Source organism: Rhinoderma darwinii, chromosome 12 (assembly GCF_050947455.1).
Source record: "Rhinoderma darwinii isolate aRhiDar2 chromosome 12, aRhiDar2.hap1, whole genome shotgun sequence".
Taxonomy (NCBI): Eukaryota; Metazoa; Chordata; class Amphibia; order Anura; family Rhinodermatidae; genus Rhinoderma; species Rhinoderma darwinii.
This window is the reverse complement of record NC_134698.1, coordinates 34,613,122-34,627,764: the sequence shown is the minus strand read 5'-3', so window position 1 is coordinate 34,627,764 and position 14,643 is coordinate 34,613,122. Positions and strand designations below refer to the sequence as shown.

Sequence of the window (14,643 nt, the reverse complement as noted above, 5' to 3'; positions counted from 1 at the left end):
GCTGCTGCTACTACTACTACTACTACCACCCTTGCTGTCCAGTCTCTTTTTTTTAATGTACTACTACTACTACTACTACTACTACCACCCTTGCTGTCTGTGTTGGCTACCTCTACTACCACCAATACACCTCCACTGCCGTCTGCTACAAGCATGCCTGAGGCCTGCCCCACCACAGGGCTTTGTCCTGTGACTGTCCAGTCTCTTTTAATGTGCTGCTACTACTACTACTACTACTACTACTACTACTACTACTACTACTACTACTACTACTACCACCACCACCTTTGCTGTCTGTGTTGGCTACCTCTACTACCACCAATACACCTCCACTGCCGTCTGCTACAAGCCGGCCTGAGGCCTGCTCCACCACATGGCTTTGTCCTGTGACTGTCCAGTCTCTTTTTTTAATGTGCTGCTGCTACTACTACTACTACTACTAATACCACCCTTGCTGTCTGTTGGCTACCTCTACTACCACCAATACACCTCCACTGCCGTCTGCTACAAGCAGGCCTGCCCCACCACAGGGCTTTGTCCTGTGACTGTCCAGTCTCTTTTTTTAATGTGCAGCTACTACTACTACTACTACCACCCTTGCTGTCCGTTGACTACCTCTACTACCACCAATACATCTCCACTGCCGTCTGCTACAAGCAGGCCTGAGGCCTGCCCCACCACATGGCTTTGTCCTGTGACTGTCCAGTCTCTTTTTTTAATGTGCTGCTGCTACTACTACTACCACCCTTGCTGTCTGTTGGCTACCTCTACTACCACCAATACACCTCCACTGCCGTCTGCTACAAGCAGGCCTGCCCCACCACAGGGCTTTGTCCTGTGACTGTCCAGTCTCTTTTAATGTGCTGCTACTACTACCACCACCACCACCCTTGCTGTCCGTTGGCTACCTCTACTACCACCAATACACCTCCACTGCCATCTGCTACAAGCAGGCCTGAGGCCTGCCCCACCACAGGGCTTTGTCCTGTGACTGTCCAGTCTTTTTTAATGTGCTGCTACTACTACCACCACCACCCTTGCTGTCCGTTGGCTACCTCTACTACCACCAATACACCTCCACTGCCGTCTGCTACAAGCAGGCCTGGAGGCCTTGTGAAAAGCCATTGCTTGTTGCTTTTACATCCATGTATGGATGAACCCTGGCAGGCATCTGCCAATAAAAAGGGTCAATTTTTGGAGGGCTTGTGAAAAGCCATTGCTTGTTGCTTTTACATTACATCCATGTATGGATGAACCCTGGCAGGCATCTGCCAATAAAAAGGGTACATTTTTGGAGGGCTTGTGAAAAGCCATTGCATGTTGCTTTTACATCCATGTATGGAAGAACCCCGGCAGGCATCTGCCACCATATGACAGGTTCGGTCAGAACTAGTTCGGTCCGAATCGAACTTTTTCATGAAATTCGGCGAACCTGCCGAACCGAACTTTTCATAAGTTCACTCATCTCTAGTTCCTACAGAATCCTATAGCAGTACTATTGCCATGTGTAAACTCAACATTTATTAAAAATATAGGTGCTTAAAGGAAAGGTGTCACTAATTTTTTTTCTTTTATATCAATTTGCATTTAGTGTTTTATTATAAAATCTTTTATTTATGTGTGTGTTTGTTTTTTACTTTTTTCTAACTTTTACTTCACTATGGGGGCTGCCATTTTGTTTTTCATTTCTGTATGTGTCGGTTAACGACACATACAGACATGGAATACGGCAGCTACAGTCCATAGGAGTCAATGAACGGGAGCCGTCCCATTGACTTTGCTTTATGGCTCTGTCCTGCGCAGACGCAGGTCAGAGTTACACAGAGCAGAGCAGCTGTTTGCAGGGAGAGAGCAGGCGCCATCTTGAAGACCAGCTGCACTGCAGGTAAGATGTAGGTCTCTGCATGTCCCACTCTCTACCTCACAGACCCCTGCTCTCGTGACCCCCGACGGGCCCCCCCACCCGACGCCCCCCCCCGAAACGGCCCCCCTCCCCCGACGGCCCCCCCGAAACGGCCCCCCCTCCCTCCCCTGTGTGAAGGACACACGATGAAATTGTACTGGGAAAGCCCTGAACGATAAATCTCTCTAGTTGTGCTGAGACTGTTTGGGAATGTGACTAATGAACCTCTCAGTCTCAGCACAACTAGAGAGATTTATCGTTCAGGGGTCTGGGAAAGCTGGGTGACCACCATTACCCCTCCTACTGGAGTGTGAGATTCATTAGTCACATCACCAAACGCACTCCAGTAGGAGTAATGGTGGTCACCCAGCTTTCCCAGACCCCTGAATGATAAATCTCTCTAGTTGTGCTGAGACTGAGAGGTTCATTAGCCACATCCCCAAACAGTCTCAGGACCACTAGAGAAATTTACCGTTCAGGGGTCTGGGAAAGCTGGGTGACCACCATTACCCCTCCTACTGGAGTGTGAAGAGGTTCATTAGTCACATCCCTAAACACACTCCAGTATGAGGGGTAATGGTGGTCACCCAGCTTTCCCAGACGCAGATATAACCAGGAAAGGGCTGGATGGACGGGCTGAGGGTGCACAGGGTTTTTGGTGACCCCCTCTGTCATGTGATCGGACCTAGGTTACCGGTTCATCAGACGGGGTTCATGTGACTATAACTCTGTCCATAACAAGAGACAGTGCACTCAGGACAAGGCCTTCCCCTTAATGCCGTAGTTGTGTGGTTCTGTCTGCGGTGATGGCGGTGGGTGGCTCTGACACCCGCCTACCCCGTCGGGTCATCTCAGGACAGAAGGGGTGTCTGGATTGGAGACACAGCGCCGCACCTGTCCTCAGGTTTTGTCTGGTATTGCAGTTCACCTCCATTGAAGTGAATAGGACAGAGCTGTAATACCACACACGACCTGAGGACAGGTGCGGCGCCATGTTTTCCTGGACGACCCCTTTAAGACTTTTCCCGTGTGTGTGTGTGGCAGAGCGGAGTGTGCACGGGTGCCGCTGATACTTCATAGCCGCTTATCAGCTGTTTTGAAGAATCAGCGGCGAGAACACACACACACATCCCCCAAACACGCAAAATCAAGTGTAATCAAGCGTTTTTTACGTGTTTTTTTTGCACGTAAAATGTGCAAAAAAAAAAACATGTCAAATACACGGCGTGTGAACCGGTCAACTGAAAAGTCATTCACTTTCATCATTCTATGGCTGGGTTCACACGACCTATTTTCAGGCGTAAACTAGGTGTTTTACGCCTCGATTTACGCCTGAAAAGACGGCTCCAATACGTCGGCAAACATCTGCCCATTCATTTGAATGGGTTTGCCGACGTACTGGGCCGACGACCTGTAATTTTACGCGTCGCTGTCAAAAGACGGCACGTAAAATAACAGCCTCGGCAAAGAAGTGCAGGACACTTCTTGGGACGTAATTTGAGCCGTTTTTCATTGAATTCAATGAACAGCTCCAAATTACGGCCGTAATTGACGCCTTGCAAAACGCGAGTACGAGCAATTACGTCTGAAATGACGGAGCTGTTTTCTCCTGAAAACAGCTCCGTCATTTCAGACGTAAATGCAGTTAGTGTGTGCACATACCCTAGGGGTATGTTCACACACAATGTTTTCAGCTGAAAAATCGGAAGCAGAACGCCTACAAGCATCTGCCCATTGGTTTCAATGGGAAATACAGCGTTCTGTTCCGACAGGGTGTTTTTTACGTGGTAGTTTTCCAAAAACGGCACGTAAAAAGACGCCCGACCAAAATGAAGTGCACATCACTTCTTGGGACGTTTTTGGAGCCGTTTTTCATTGACTTTATAGAAAAACAGCTCCAAAAACGGCCGTTAAAAAACGCGAGTTTGATTAAAAAATGGCTGAAAATCAGGATCGGTTTTTCCTTTGTTTAGTGAGCATGTGAACATACACTTAGCCTTTTGGTGTGTCCTAGAACTTCTTCCAGCTGCAGAATCACACCCAATATGGCTGCCAGACACTGCTTAGCAATTTGAAGACACCTTTACCTGGCTTGTGAGAGGGGGGGTGAGGTTCCCTCCCACATTTACAGCAGCTGTGAGTCAGGTTGCTTTGCCTTATTCACCTTGCTGTAATTATGGGAAGTGCTCCCCCTGGTGGCCAACATTGGAAAACATGTCAAATTATTATTTCATTTTTAATACTTTCCACCATACGGAAAAAAAAAAAAAATACAGCAAAAAACTTAAAAAATATAATAGAAATAAGTAACGACACCTAAAAAAAAGGTTTAATTTGCGACACATTCCCTTTAAGCAAGTAATTCCCTTGGAGGACTTACTGGGATGTGAAGATTTCATCAATCTCTGGCCGTGGGCAGAGCTGCATAAGAAAGGTTCTGTAGACGGTTTCAGGGAAATCTTCAGGGTTGATGGAATCATTCTAAAGATAAAAAGAAGCAGAGCATAATGGATTTGGTTAATAGCAATATAAGGATATCTGGAGTATCAACATATAAACACTGTATAACAGGTATCATTTCAACAACATCTTACCTACATATGTAACATTAAGGGTATGTTCACACAGGCTATTTTCAGCCATTTTTCGGGACATAAAGTCCCGAAAAATGGCTGAAAAAACGGAAGCAGAAGGCCTACAAACATCTACCCATTGATTTCAATGGGAAATACGGCATTCTGTTCCGACGGGGCGTTATATTACGCCTCATTTTCAAATAACGGCGTGTAAAAAGACGCCCCGTAAAAAGAAGTGCATGTCACTTCTTGAGCTGTTTTTTGGAGCCGTTTGTGATTGACTCAATAGAAAAACAGTTCCAAAAACGGCCATAAAAAATGCTGCAAAAAACGCTAGTTTGATTAAAAAACGGCTGAAAATCAGGAGCTGTTTTCGCCTGAAAACAGCTCCATATTTTCAGTCGTATTTTGTCAAGCGTGTGAACATGGGTGAGCGTGGGTCATCACATCAGACCCACCTCTATGCTGTTGCATGTGAACAGGAGTTGTCTTCATGAGATAACCCATTTAATAGCAGTTAAAGGGTAACTAAACGTTCAACAAACTTCTGACATGTCATAGTCAAATGTCAGAAATTTTGATTGGTGAGGGCCGAGCACTGAGACCCCCACCAATCGCTTAAACAAAGTGGCAGAAGTGCTCTTGTGAGCGGTCAACCGCTTTGTTCGTGTTCGTTTTTATCCAGAAAGCCAATAATACAGAGTACGGGCTCATAGATTTTCTATTGAGCCCGTACTCCAATACATTGATTTCCGGAAAAAGACGAACAGTTACGAAGCGGCTGAGCGCTCACACGAGCAGTTCTGCCACTTTGTTTTAGCGATTGGTCGGGGTCTCAGTGCTCGGACCCCCACCGATTAGAACTTCTGACATGTCACTATGACATGTCAGGCGTTTGTTGAGCGTTTAGTCACCATTTAAGGCCACGTTCAGACGTGGCAGAATTTTTACGCTGCAAATGTTGGTGCAGATTCGGGGCAATTATGCAACGAATCTGCACCAACATTTGCATATTTGACAGGTAATTCAGATGTTGCAGATATCACAGCGGACTTGCCACAGATTTCAGTTTTTGCATTGCAAAGGCTGAAAACCGCAGTGAAATTACATGGCTTCTCCGCAACATAATGTGCATGTTGTGGAGGGGAAATTCTGCTCCGCAGCCAAATTTCCGCACAGTTCATTTCCCCAACGTCTGAACGAAGTTTCCTAAAAATGTATAGAAACAAATGTAAAAAACAGCTGCTGCAGAATTTCACTGCGGACTGTCCGCAACGGAATTCAACAGCAATTCCGCCACGTCTGAACGTGGCCTAATAAGGAAAATGGTTATGTTTGCAGTAAAGCACTGCATTCAAACTTCGCCTAATTCAGGAAAGAAGAACTATGTAAATCTCAAGCTTAACTATAGAATTGCTAGACTCTAAAAACACCTGGGGCACCTTGGAACACCAATTCAAGGACAGGGGTGAATGGCAATGGGCAATGATATATTATGTAGTTGCTGCACAAAGTCACAGATGCCCCTCATGACAGCCACAACCATAATGCATTTTTAATAATAATAATGCATTAGTAATTTCTTCAAGTTTTTTTATGAATATTTTAGTGTGTATGTGTATAAAATGAAGCACTTGTAGTTGGGGCCAGACTGAGATGGAAATCCACCCCTGTAATTTGAAAGCACACAGGTCCACTTGTCACATTTTCCACCAAAAAATATCTTAAAAAGGGATGTGGTTTTGGGGGCATGCGTTCACACAGAGTATTATTTACCACTGATATCTGGTATATCATTGTTGTCAAGACAAGTGTACACTTAGGGTAAGTGCACACGTAGTGTTTTAGCCATTTTTCAGGCCGTCAACGTCCCGAAAAACGGTTGAAAAATCGGTAGCAGAATGCCTACAAACATCTGACCATTGATTACAAATGGGAAAAACGACGTTCTTTTCTGACGGCCCTTATTTTACGCCTCATTTTCAAAAAGCGGCATGTAAAAAGATGTACATGTCACTTCTTCAGCAGTTTTTGGAGCCGTTTTTCATTGACTCTATAGAAAAACACGCTAAAGTAAAAACAGCTGTAAAATATGGAGCTGTTTTCAAGGGAAAACAGCCTCTGATTTTCAGCCATTTTTAAAGTATTAAACGTTTTTTGATGCGTTTTTTTGAGCCGTTTTTGGAGCGGTTATTTTATTGACACAATGAAAAACAACGTTTTTCAAACGGTCGCATAAAAAAACGCTCCGTCTGAACGAAATGCCATTTTTCCCATTGAAATAAATGGGCAGATGTTTGTAAGCTTTCATCTTTCCGTTTTTTTTCAGGCGTTTTTCAAGGCGTTTACTCCCCGGAAAACACCTGAAAACACTGTGTGTGAACATACCTTAAACCTACAAAAGAATGATTACACACTTGAAAACTGTGGCACTATAAGTCACAGCATAATCTAGTAATAACTACACTGAGGAGCACTGAGGTACTACAAGTCAGAGCATAAGATAGAAATAAGTACATACACAGAGCAGCACTGAGGTGCTATATGTTCCAGCAAGTCTAGTAATAAATAACTACACAGAGGTGCACTGAGGCACTCCAAGTCCCAGCATAACCAACCAATCAATCAATAAATACACAGTGGTTTACTGTGATTGGTCACAGGAACAGAATATGCAGGAGGTCAGACTTTAGGATTTCTCAGTAGCTTGGCAGTGCTGGGAATGATCTTCAGGCTGCATTGTATGGCCATCTCTTCTCTCTGTAGGCACAGTACATTCCTCCCTTGTGCTGACAATACAGGATGCAGACATTGCAGAGAGAGTTCAGAGGGGAGGACTAGGAGCTACTGGAGCTTGCCAGGGAGGAAGAGGAGAGGAGACTGCAGGGCCTGGGTGACTGACTTAGGCCCCATGCACATGACCGTGCCTGTAATTATGGGCACGGCTGGCCGTGGACGGCTGTCCGCATTTACGGGCCATGCTCCCTTTAAAAAGCATGGGAGCATGTCCCATTTTTTTCAGGAAGTTTCTACGGCACGGACACCTTCCCATAAATATACTTGAAGGTGTCCGTCACACAAATGAATGGGTCTGTAGTTACGGACCGTAATTATGGTCTGTAATTAGGGGCGATTTTACGGTCGTGTGCATGGGGCCTTCCCATGCAGCTGCAGCATCCCAGAAGATACCCTTCTGGTTCCCTGTTATTTGTATGTCATGCATTGTATGTGTTTTACATGTCTTTATTATTTTTCACACAGTGTGCTGTTCACCAGCTGAAGAGAAGGATGAAGGTATCAGTGGGGAGCCACAAGAGGGTGCATTGTACATCTAGCATTGTTTCAAAAGGGGGTGGAGCCTGGCTACAGCCCTAGAGCCTCACTCTGACTCAGTCTCACAGTCTACACAGGGGAGTCGGGTCGTGTCTGTGAGGAGACAGACATGTCTGCTAGCTGCTCTGACACAGCAGATTAATACAATCCTTTCAACTGGCACCAGGTCTCAGCACCTGCAGCCCAATGCAAGAGGAGGAACAGTAAGGAGATTGTAACCAGCATATCATCTCTATCATCACCACAGCAAGTATTATTTAGCTGAAAAGCTGTCTGTTTGTATCTGAGGAGAAGTCTATATAATATTGGGCCTCAGAACTCCTGCTGGCGCTGTTACCGATTCTGCCGCACGCCACAATTAATATAAGAAGTGTCTATCAAGTCACTCAACTACAACCCTCATCACTGAGAAAAGTGAGTTCATTTATTACACACGCTGCTGGAAAAGTGAATGATTTCTAGATATAGCTGGACAATTGAAACCCTCATTGGTCACCCACTGGTCCCTTCTTCCCCTCAACTGTTGAAGTGGACAGAAGATAACGTGCCTCCATTTTGGAAGACTGTATAAAGTTCTTCAGTAAACGTGAGTTATTCAAATCCCCTGTGTCGTCTGGTCCCTGCACTGCATAACATCAAGGGCACCCCACATACCACCTTGCCAGGCGCACACATACTACTACCACCATCACGGGAGTTGCTACGGGGGAAAAGACTATCACCACCATCATCCATAGTGCAGCCCCCCTGTCACTGTGCCAGCCCGAGAAGGAGCGAGGGAGGAGAGGTAGAGATTCCTACAGATACCTCAGGCCATACACCATGCACTTCACTACTGCTCCCATCCTCCTGGGAAGCTCTTCCTCGTGGTTGCTGCATATAAACTTTGGCGTCACGAACAGGATACGTTTAAATCTCATGTGGGCCCCAAACCAGAGAGACTTTGTCCCAAAGCCCTGGTCCCCACCGTACAAAGCTGCAACCGCAGCTGCAAGAGACTATTTCAGCCCCAAAAGGGGTTAAAATCACTGTTTCCCGGCAGTTCCAGCCCAAAAGGGGTTAATCCGCCATTTTACCTCACAAACTGCTGCGTCACAGTTCCATTTACCCGCTCCAGACAGGTTAACCTGCGGCGCCAGTCTAGCGCCACCATCTGGATGATTATAGGAACTCACAATATCCAGCACAGGCAAGAGGGAACGGCCGAAAACTGCTAGGCGCCGCCATCTTGGATGAGTGAAGCCTCTGCACGGCACCTCCACCGCGGATCCCCTGCAACCAGCAACTCTCCCAAAAACATCACAGGAGAGCAACGGAACAGCCCGGTAACAAAGTACAGCCCAGAGGGAAGCAACAGCATACCATCGGTGTGTCCCGATTCAATTGGCCATCAAGTTAACCCCTGCTGTACCACCACCGGTGCCCAATAAAAAGCCCGGGAGCATCCTGGACATCACTCCGGACCCAATAAAAAGTCCGGGAGCACCTTTAACAAGACCCCCGACTCAGTTAAAAGTCCGGGAGCGCCAATAATAGACATTGGAAAAATTTAAAGGGACAGTAACAATGTCGGACTCAAGTGACACGGAAGAGCCCGGTCTCAGCACGGTCACTACACCGGCCATGACAGAAAGAACAACACCTGCTGCAGCACCCTGCATCATGCCGCTGTCCATGCCCTACTATGCAGGGGCCCCATGGCTGCCCCACTACAAAGGTGAACCACACACCTTAAAAGACTTTAGAAAAAAGATGCTTGCCATGTTCCGCCTCTACCCCATTCCAGAAGAACAGAAGGTAGAGATCTTAATGGGACAACTACAAGATGTGGCCCTAAAAGAAGTGGAGTCCTGGCCACGTATCCAAAAGAAGGCTGTGGATCAGATCCTGGTCCAGCTACGTACCACCTTTGAGCCCAAATCCATCTCTGAGCTCAGGATGAGGTTCATGGACAGAGTTCAGCAACCAGGTGAGACACTCCGAAATTTTGCTCTTTCCTTACAGGAGACCATGAGGGCCATGATACAAGCCGACCCCCATGAGGCTGAAAAAGCAGACAGAATCCTGAGGGAGCAGTTCATTGAAGGAGTCGCCTCAGATTCCATGAGTCATCAACTACAAATGATGTCCGTCCAGAACCCTGACAGCACCTTCCATGAGTTTAAAGAACTGGCCATAGAGGTACTAGAAAGAAGGCCCAGAAGAAGAACAGTCAGGGCTACCACCCCTCTTAAAGAGGCAGAAGAGGAACCTGCCCCAGTAGCACCACATCCAACACCTTGCAAGCCCATCACCTACCAGGCTACACAGGCTCAAATCACAGCTGGAGGAGATCAGTACCAAGATCAACTGAAACTCATTGCCAAAAGCCTGGAGCAAGTCTGCCAACGACTGGAGAATCTAGAAGCCAGCTCTCCAGTAAAATGTGAGCTGCCAACATCTAGAGACAGTTATCCAAATAGTCCTAGCAAGGGCTACCGCAATAGTCCCAACAAAACGTCGACAGATCGCTTTGATGAACATGGGAGACCTGCCTGCAGACACTGCCATAGGATAGGTCACCAAGAACGTCAATGCTGGGCGTTAAACGGACGTCTCCCGAGGCAGAGGACCATTCCTCGGGAGGAGAAATAATAGGTCCCAAAGATCCAAAATGGCTGCCACGGTTTGTCGGACCTCGTCCAGAAGTTACCATCCGCATCAATGGAGTACCATTTGCTGCCCTCCTGGATACGGGATCCCAAGTGACAACCATCCAGCGGGCCGCCTTTGAACAACACTGGAGTAGCGAGATTCTGATGCAACCTCCAGAAGCCTGGTTAGACGTCATCGCTACCAACGGCCAGTCCCTACCTCTGCACGGGTACTGGGAGCCTACTGTCCAAGTGGGAGGAGTGCACTTACCTCAGCAAGGAGTCCTCGTGATCAAAGTTAAAGATCAAGGACAACCCACAGTAATTCTGGGAATGAACATCCTAAAGCACTGCTATGGAGAAATGCTAGAGGCCCTACGACAATCCGTCCCCACGGCTTCCCAGGCTGCCCAAAAGGTAATACACAAGACCATCCGTGTACTGGCTGCCCAACAGCGATTCACCAACGCCAGAGGAGAGATCTGCAGAGCTCGCATCAAGGACCACCATCCAGTAACCCTAAAACCTGGCACAGAAACACTGCTATGGTGTCGGGCCCGTTCAGGCCTACAAGGACTTGACTACCAAGCCCTAGTGGAACCAATACCACTAGATGAACATCCAATGGTTATGGCTGCCCGAAGTTTAGTAACTGTGGTCGAAGGGAAAGTACCCATCCGTCTTCTCAACTTAGGAGACCATTCAGTAACCCTGAGGAAGTACTACCCTGTAGCACAGCTGTCCCAACTCAGTGTGCAAGACCTGGTGGACATTCCAACTGTCACCGCTAAACAGGCTGCACAGCAACTAAAGACGTCAGAAGAAGCACCAGTAACACCCTGGTGGGGAGAAATCCATGTGGGAACTGCAACAACACCTGCCTACCAGATCCAAGGAGTACTTGAAGTGGCTCGGGATAGCCATGAAGCCTTCAGTAAGCATCCTCTGGACAATGGGAGAGCAAAAGACATTGAGCACACTATTCCCACTGGTACTCATCCTCCCATTAAGGAAAGACACAGGCCTATACCACCTGCCCTATACCAAGACGTGAAACAAATGATCCACGACATGAAAGAGGCCAAAGTCATCCAAGAAAGTCACAGCCCCTGGGCTGCACCACTAGTTCTTGTCAGGAAGAAAGATGGCAACCTTCGCTTCTGTGTGGATTACAGAAAAATTAATAATATTACCCACAAGGATGCCTATCCTCTTCCAAGGATTGAAGAATCTCTGACAGCCCTGGGATCAGCTGCCTACTTCTCTACACTGGATCTCACAAGTGGTTACTGGCAAGTACCAATGTCTCCAGCTGATAGGGAGAAGACAGCCTTCACCACCTCAATGGGCTTATTCGAGTTCAATTGCATGCCCTTCGGACTGTGCAATGCTCCTGGAACATTCCAAAGGCTGATGGAAAGATGCCTAGGTCACAGGAACTTTGAGACTGTGCTCCTATACCTGGATGACGTCATAGTCTACTCCAAGTCCTATGAAGATCATCTCAAGCATCTAGCTGAAGTGTTCCAGGTCCTAACCAAAAATGGCTTAAAAATCAAACCCTCCAAGTGTCACCTCCTCCAACCTCAAGTCCAGTACTTGGGACATATAGTGAGCGCAGAAGGCATAAAGCCAGATCCTGAGAAGATAGCTGCTGTCCACAGTTGGCCTACACCTACCACTGTGAAGGAAGTAAGAAGCTTTCTCGGATTTGCCGGGTACTACCGGAGATTCATTCCTCATTTTGCCCGCATCGCTGAACCGCTACAAGAACTCTTGAGGGGGCACCGTAAAGAACACTTGAAGAGGAGAATTCCCATTAACTGGAAAGAAGAACAAGAAATTGCCTTCCAGTTACTAAAAAGATTATTGACTGAACCACCCATTCTGGGCTACCCAGATTACAGCCTGCCCTTCCATCTTTACACAGATGCAAGCAACCAAGGACTTGGTGCAGTGCTGGCCCAACAACAAGGAGACAAAGAAAGAGTGATCGCCTATGCAAGTAGAGCACTCAAAGGAGCTGAAAGAAACGATCAGAACTATAGTTCCTTCAAGCTGGAGTTCCTTGCATTGGTCTGGGCCGTCACAGAGAAGTTTAAGGACTACCTTGCCGCTTCTTCCTTCACTGTCTTCACAGATAACAACCCGCTAGCACACCTGAACACCGCAAGGCTGGGAGCCTTAGAACAGAGATGGGCTTCACGATTAGCAAATTACAACTTCGTGGTCAAATACAGAACAGGCAAGTCTAACATCAATGCGGATGCCTTGTCCCGCCTGCCTACAGGAGAAGACCCGGAGAATCCTGATGATGACAACCACAAAGAGGAAGTAGAGATGCCTGCATTCTACAACCGCTTTGCAGATCCTGATGCTATCAACAACAAAACCCAGGTACATTGTTCTTCCCAACAGGCCAAGAAGCAGTCACCAGAACAAGAACAATGGGCCCTGTTGCAAGCTGAGAGCAGAGTGATTGGAGATATCCTAGACTACCTGGATACCAAAAAAATACCCATTAGAATCCGCCGAGGCAACACAGACCCAGAACTACTTCGCCTTTGGAGACAAAGGAAACGTCTCTTTGAAGAGAATGGTCTGCTGCTGAGGAGAGTGCTGGATCCCATCACCAGTAATCGGCTGCACCAAATTGTCATCCCAAGGAGAGATGCCAAAGTTGTCCTTGAGGCATACCACAACAAGTCTGGACACTTTGGAGTTCAACAGACAGAAGCTACAATTCGCAGAAGATTCTATTGGATCGGAATTAGAGGTGATGTCGAGAAATGGTGTCAAGAATGTACTGCTTGTGCCTTAGCAAGAGGAGAGAAGCCAAACCAAAAGGCCCCTCTGCATCCTATTGTGAGTCATCGACCGCTGGAGATCGTGGCCATCGACCATGTGAAAATGGAGCCAAGTAGAACAGGATACACCTATGCCATGACCATCATCGACCATTACACCAAATTCACAGTCGCAGTACCAGTAAAGGACTTGACAGCAAAGACCACCGCTGCAGTCTTCCTAAAAACTTTCCTTCTACCCTATGGCTGTCCTGAGAAGATCTTGACAGATAGAGGTTCTGCATTTGAATCCCAACTATTTCAGGAACTTTGTCAGCTGTACAACTGTAAGAAACTAAGAACAACCGCTTACCATCCCCAAGGAAATGGGTTGTGTGAGAAGATGAACCAGATTCTGATTGAGATGCTCAGAACTTTACCGCCTCATCAGAGAGCTGTCTGGCCAAATCATTTGCCTGAGTTGGTGTTCATCTACAACAACACTATGCAAGCCTCCACAGGTTACACCCCATACTTCCTATTGTTCGGAAGACAAGGAAAGCTGCCTTCAGACATTTCATTGAATGTGTCCGTTCCAGATGACTTGAACCCTCTACCAACCACAGAGTGGGTGAGTGAACACCAAAGACGCATGGCTGATGCAAATGAAATTGTTGAAGCTAGGATGGAAGAAGCGAGAAAGAAGCAACAACATGATTATGACCAACATGCTAATGCTAAACCCTTTCAAGTTGGAGACCTTGTCTGGTTGAAAAACTTTCAAAGAACCAGCAAATTGGACACTAAGTGGGAAAGAATCCCTTATACCATCAAGGCTGTCCCATACCAAGGAACAGATATCTATGAGATCCAAAGAGATGGTAAACAACCGCAAATTGTCCACCGTAACAGGCTTAAACTGTGCCTACAAGATCAACAGTTGCCTACCATTGAACAGGAAATATCAATTGAAGAACCAGTTGCAATTGATCTACCAGAAGTAACTGAAGCTATTGAAGCAACAACTACTGAGTCCTCAACTCAAGAGCAACACTTGGACATAAAGAACCCACTGAGTTGGTGGTTTACCCCAATTTTGTCATTCCTTGCACCTGATCCTACACCTACAGTGTCTACAACTCACACAGAGGACAGATCACATCATGTACCTGCTGTTGTTGTACCTGAACCTGTCAGGAGATCAGAGAGAACCACTAAAGGAGTGAAACCAGTTCGCTATAGGGATTGAATATAATTGCAAGTAGGGAACAAGAAAGACTCTTATGTTCTAGAGCCCCTTCTTCATTTCTTCATTTATTCCTATCCAAGTTAGGCCGAAGCCTACCAACCCTTGTTACGTTCAAGAGGGAATATCCCCATAGACTCTGACGTACCAGAGCCCCTCATATCCT

The 14,643-nt window shown here is 46.8% G+C and overlaps 1 protein-coding gene across 1 annotated transcript in view; it reads right to left on the bottom strand.

The window, feature by feature from the left end:
- Positions 1–14,643, bottom strand: part of PLCB2 (phospholipase C beta 2) — a 207,257-nt gene that overhangs the window by 101,783 nt on the left and 90,831 nt on the right. Inside the window, exon 8 of the mRNA XM_075843498.1 lies at positions 4,284–4,384. Within this exon, the coding sequence (XP_075699613.1) occupies positions 4,284–4,384 (101 nt within the window). The remainder of the gene's footprint in view (positions 1–4,283; positions 4,385–14,643) is intronic.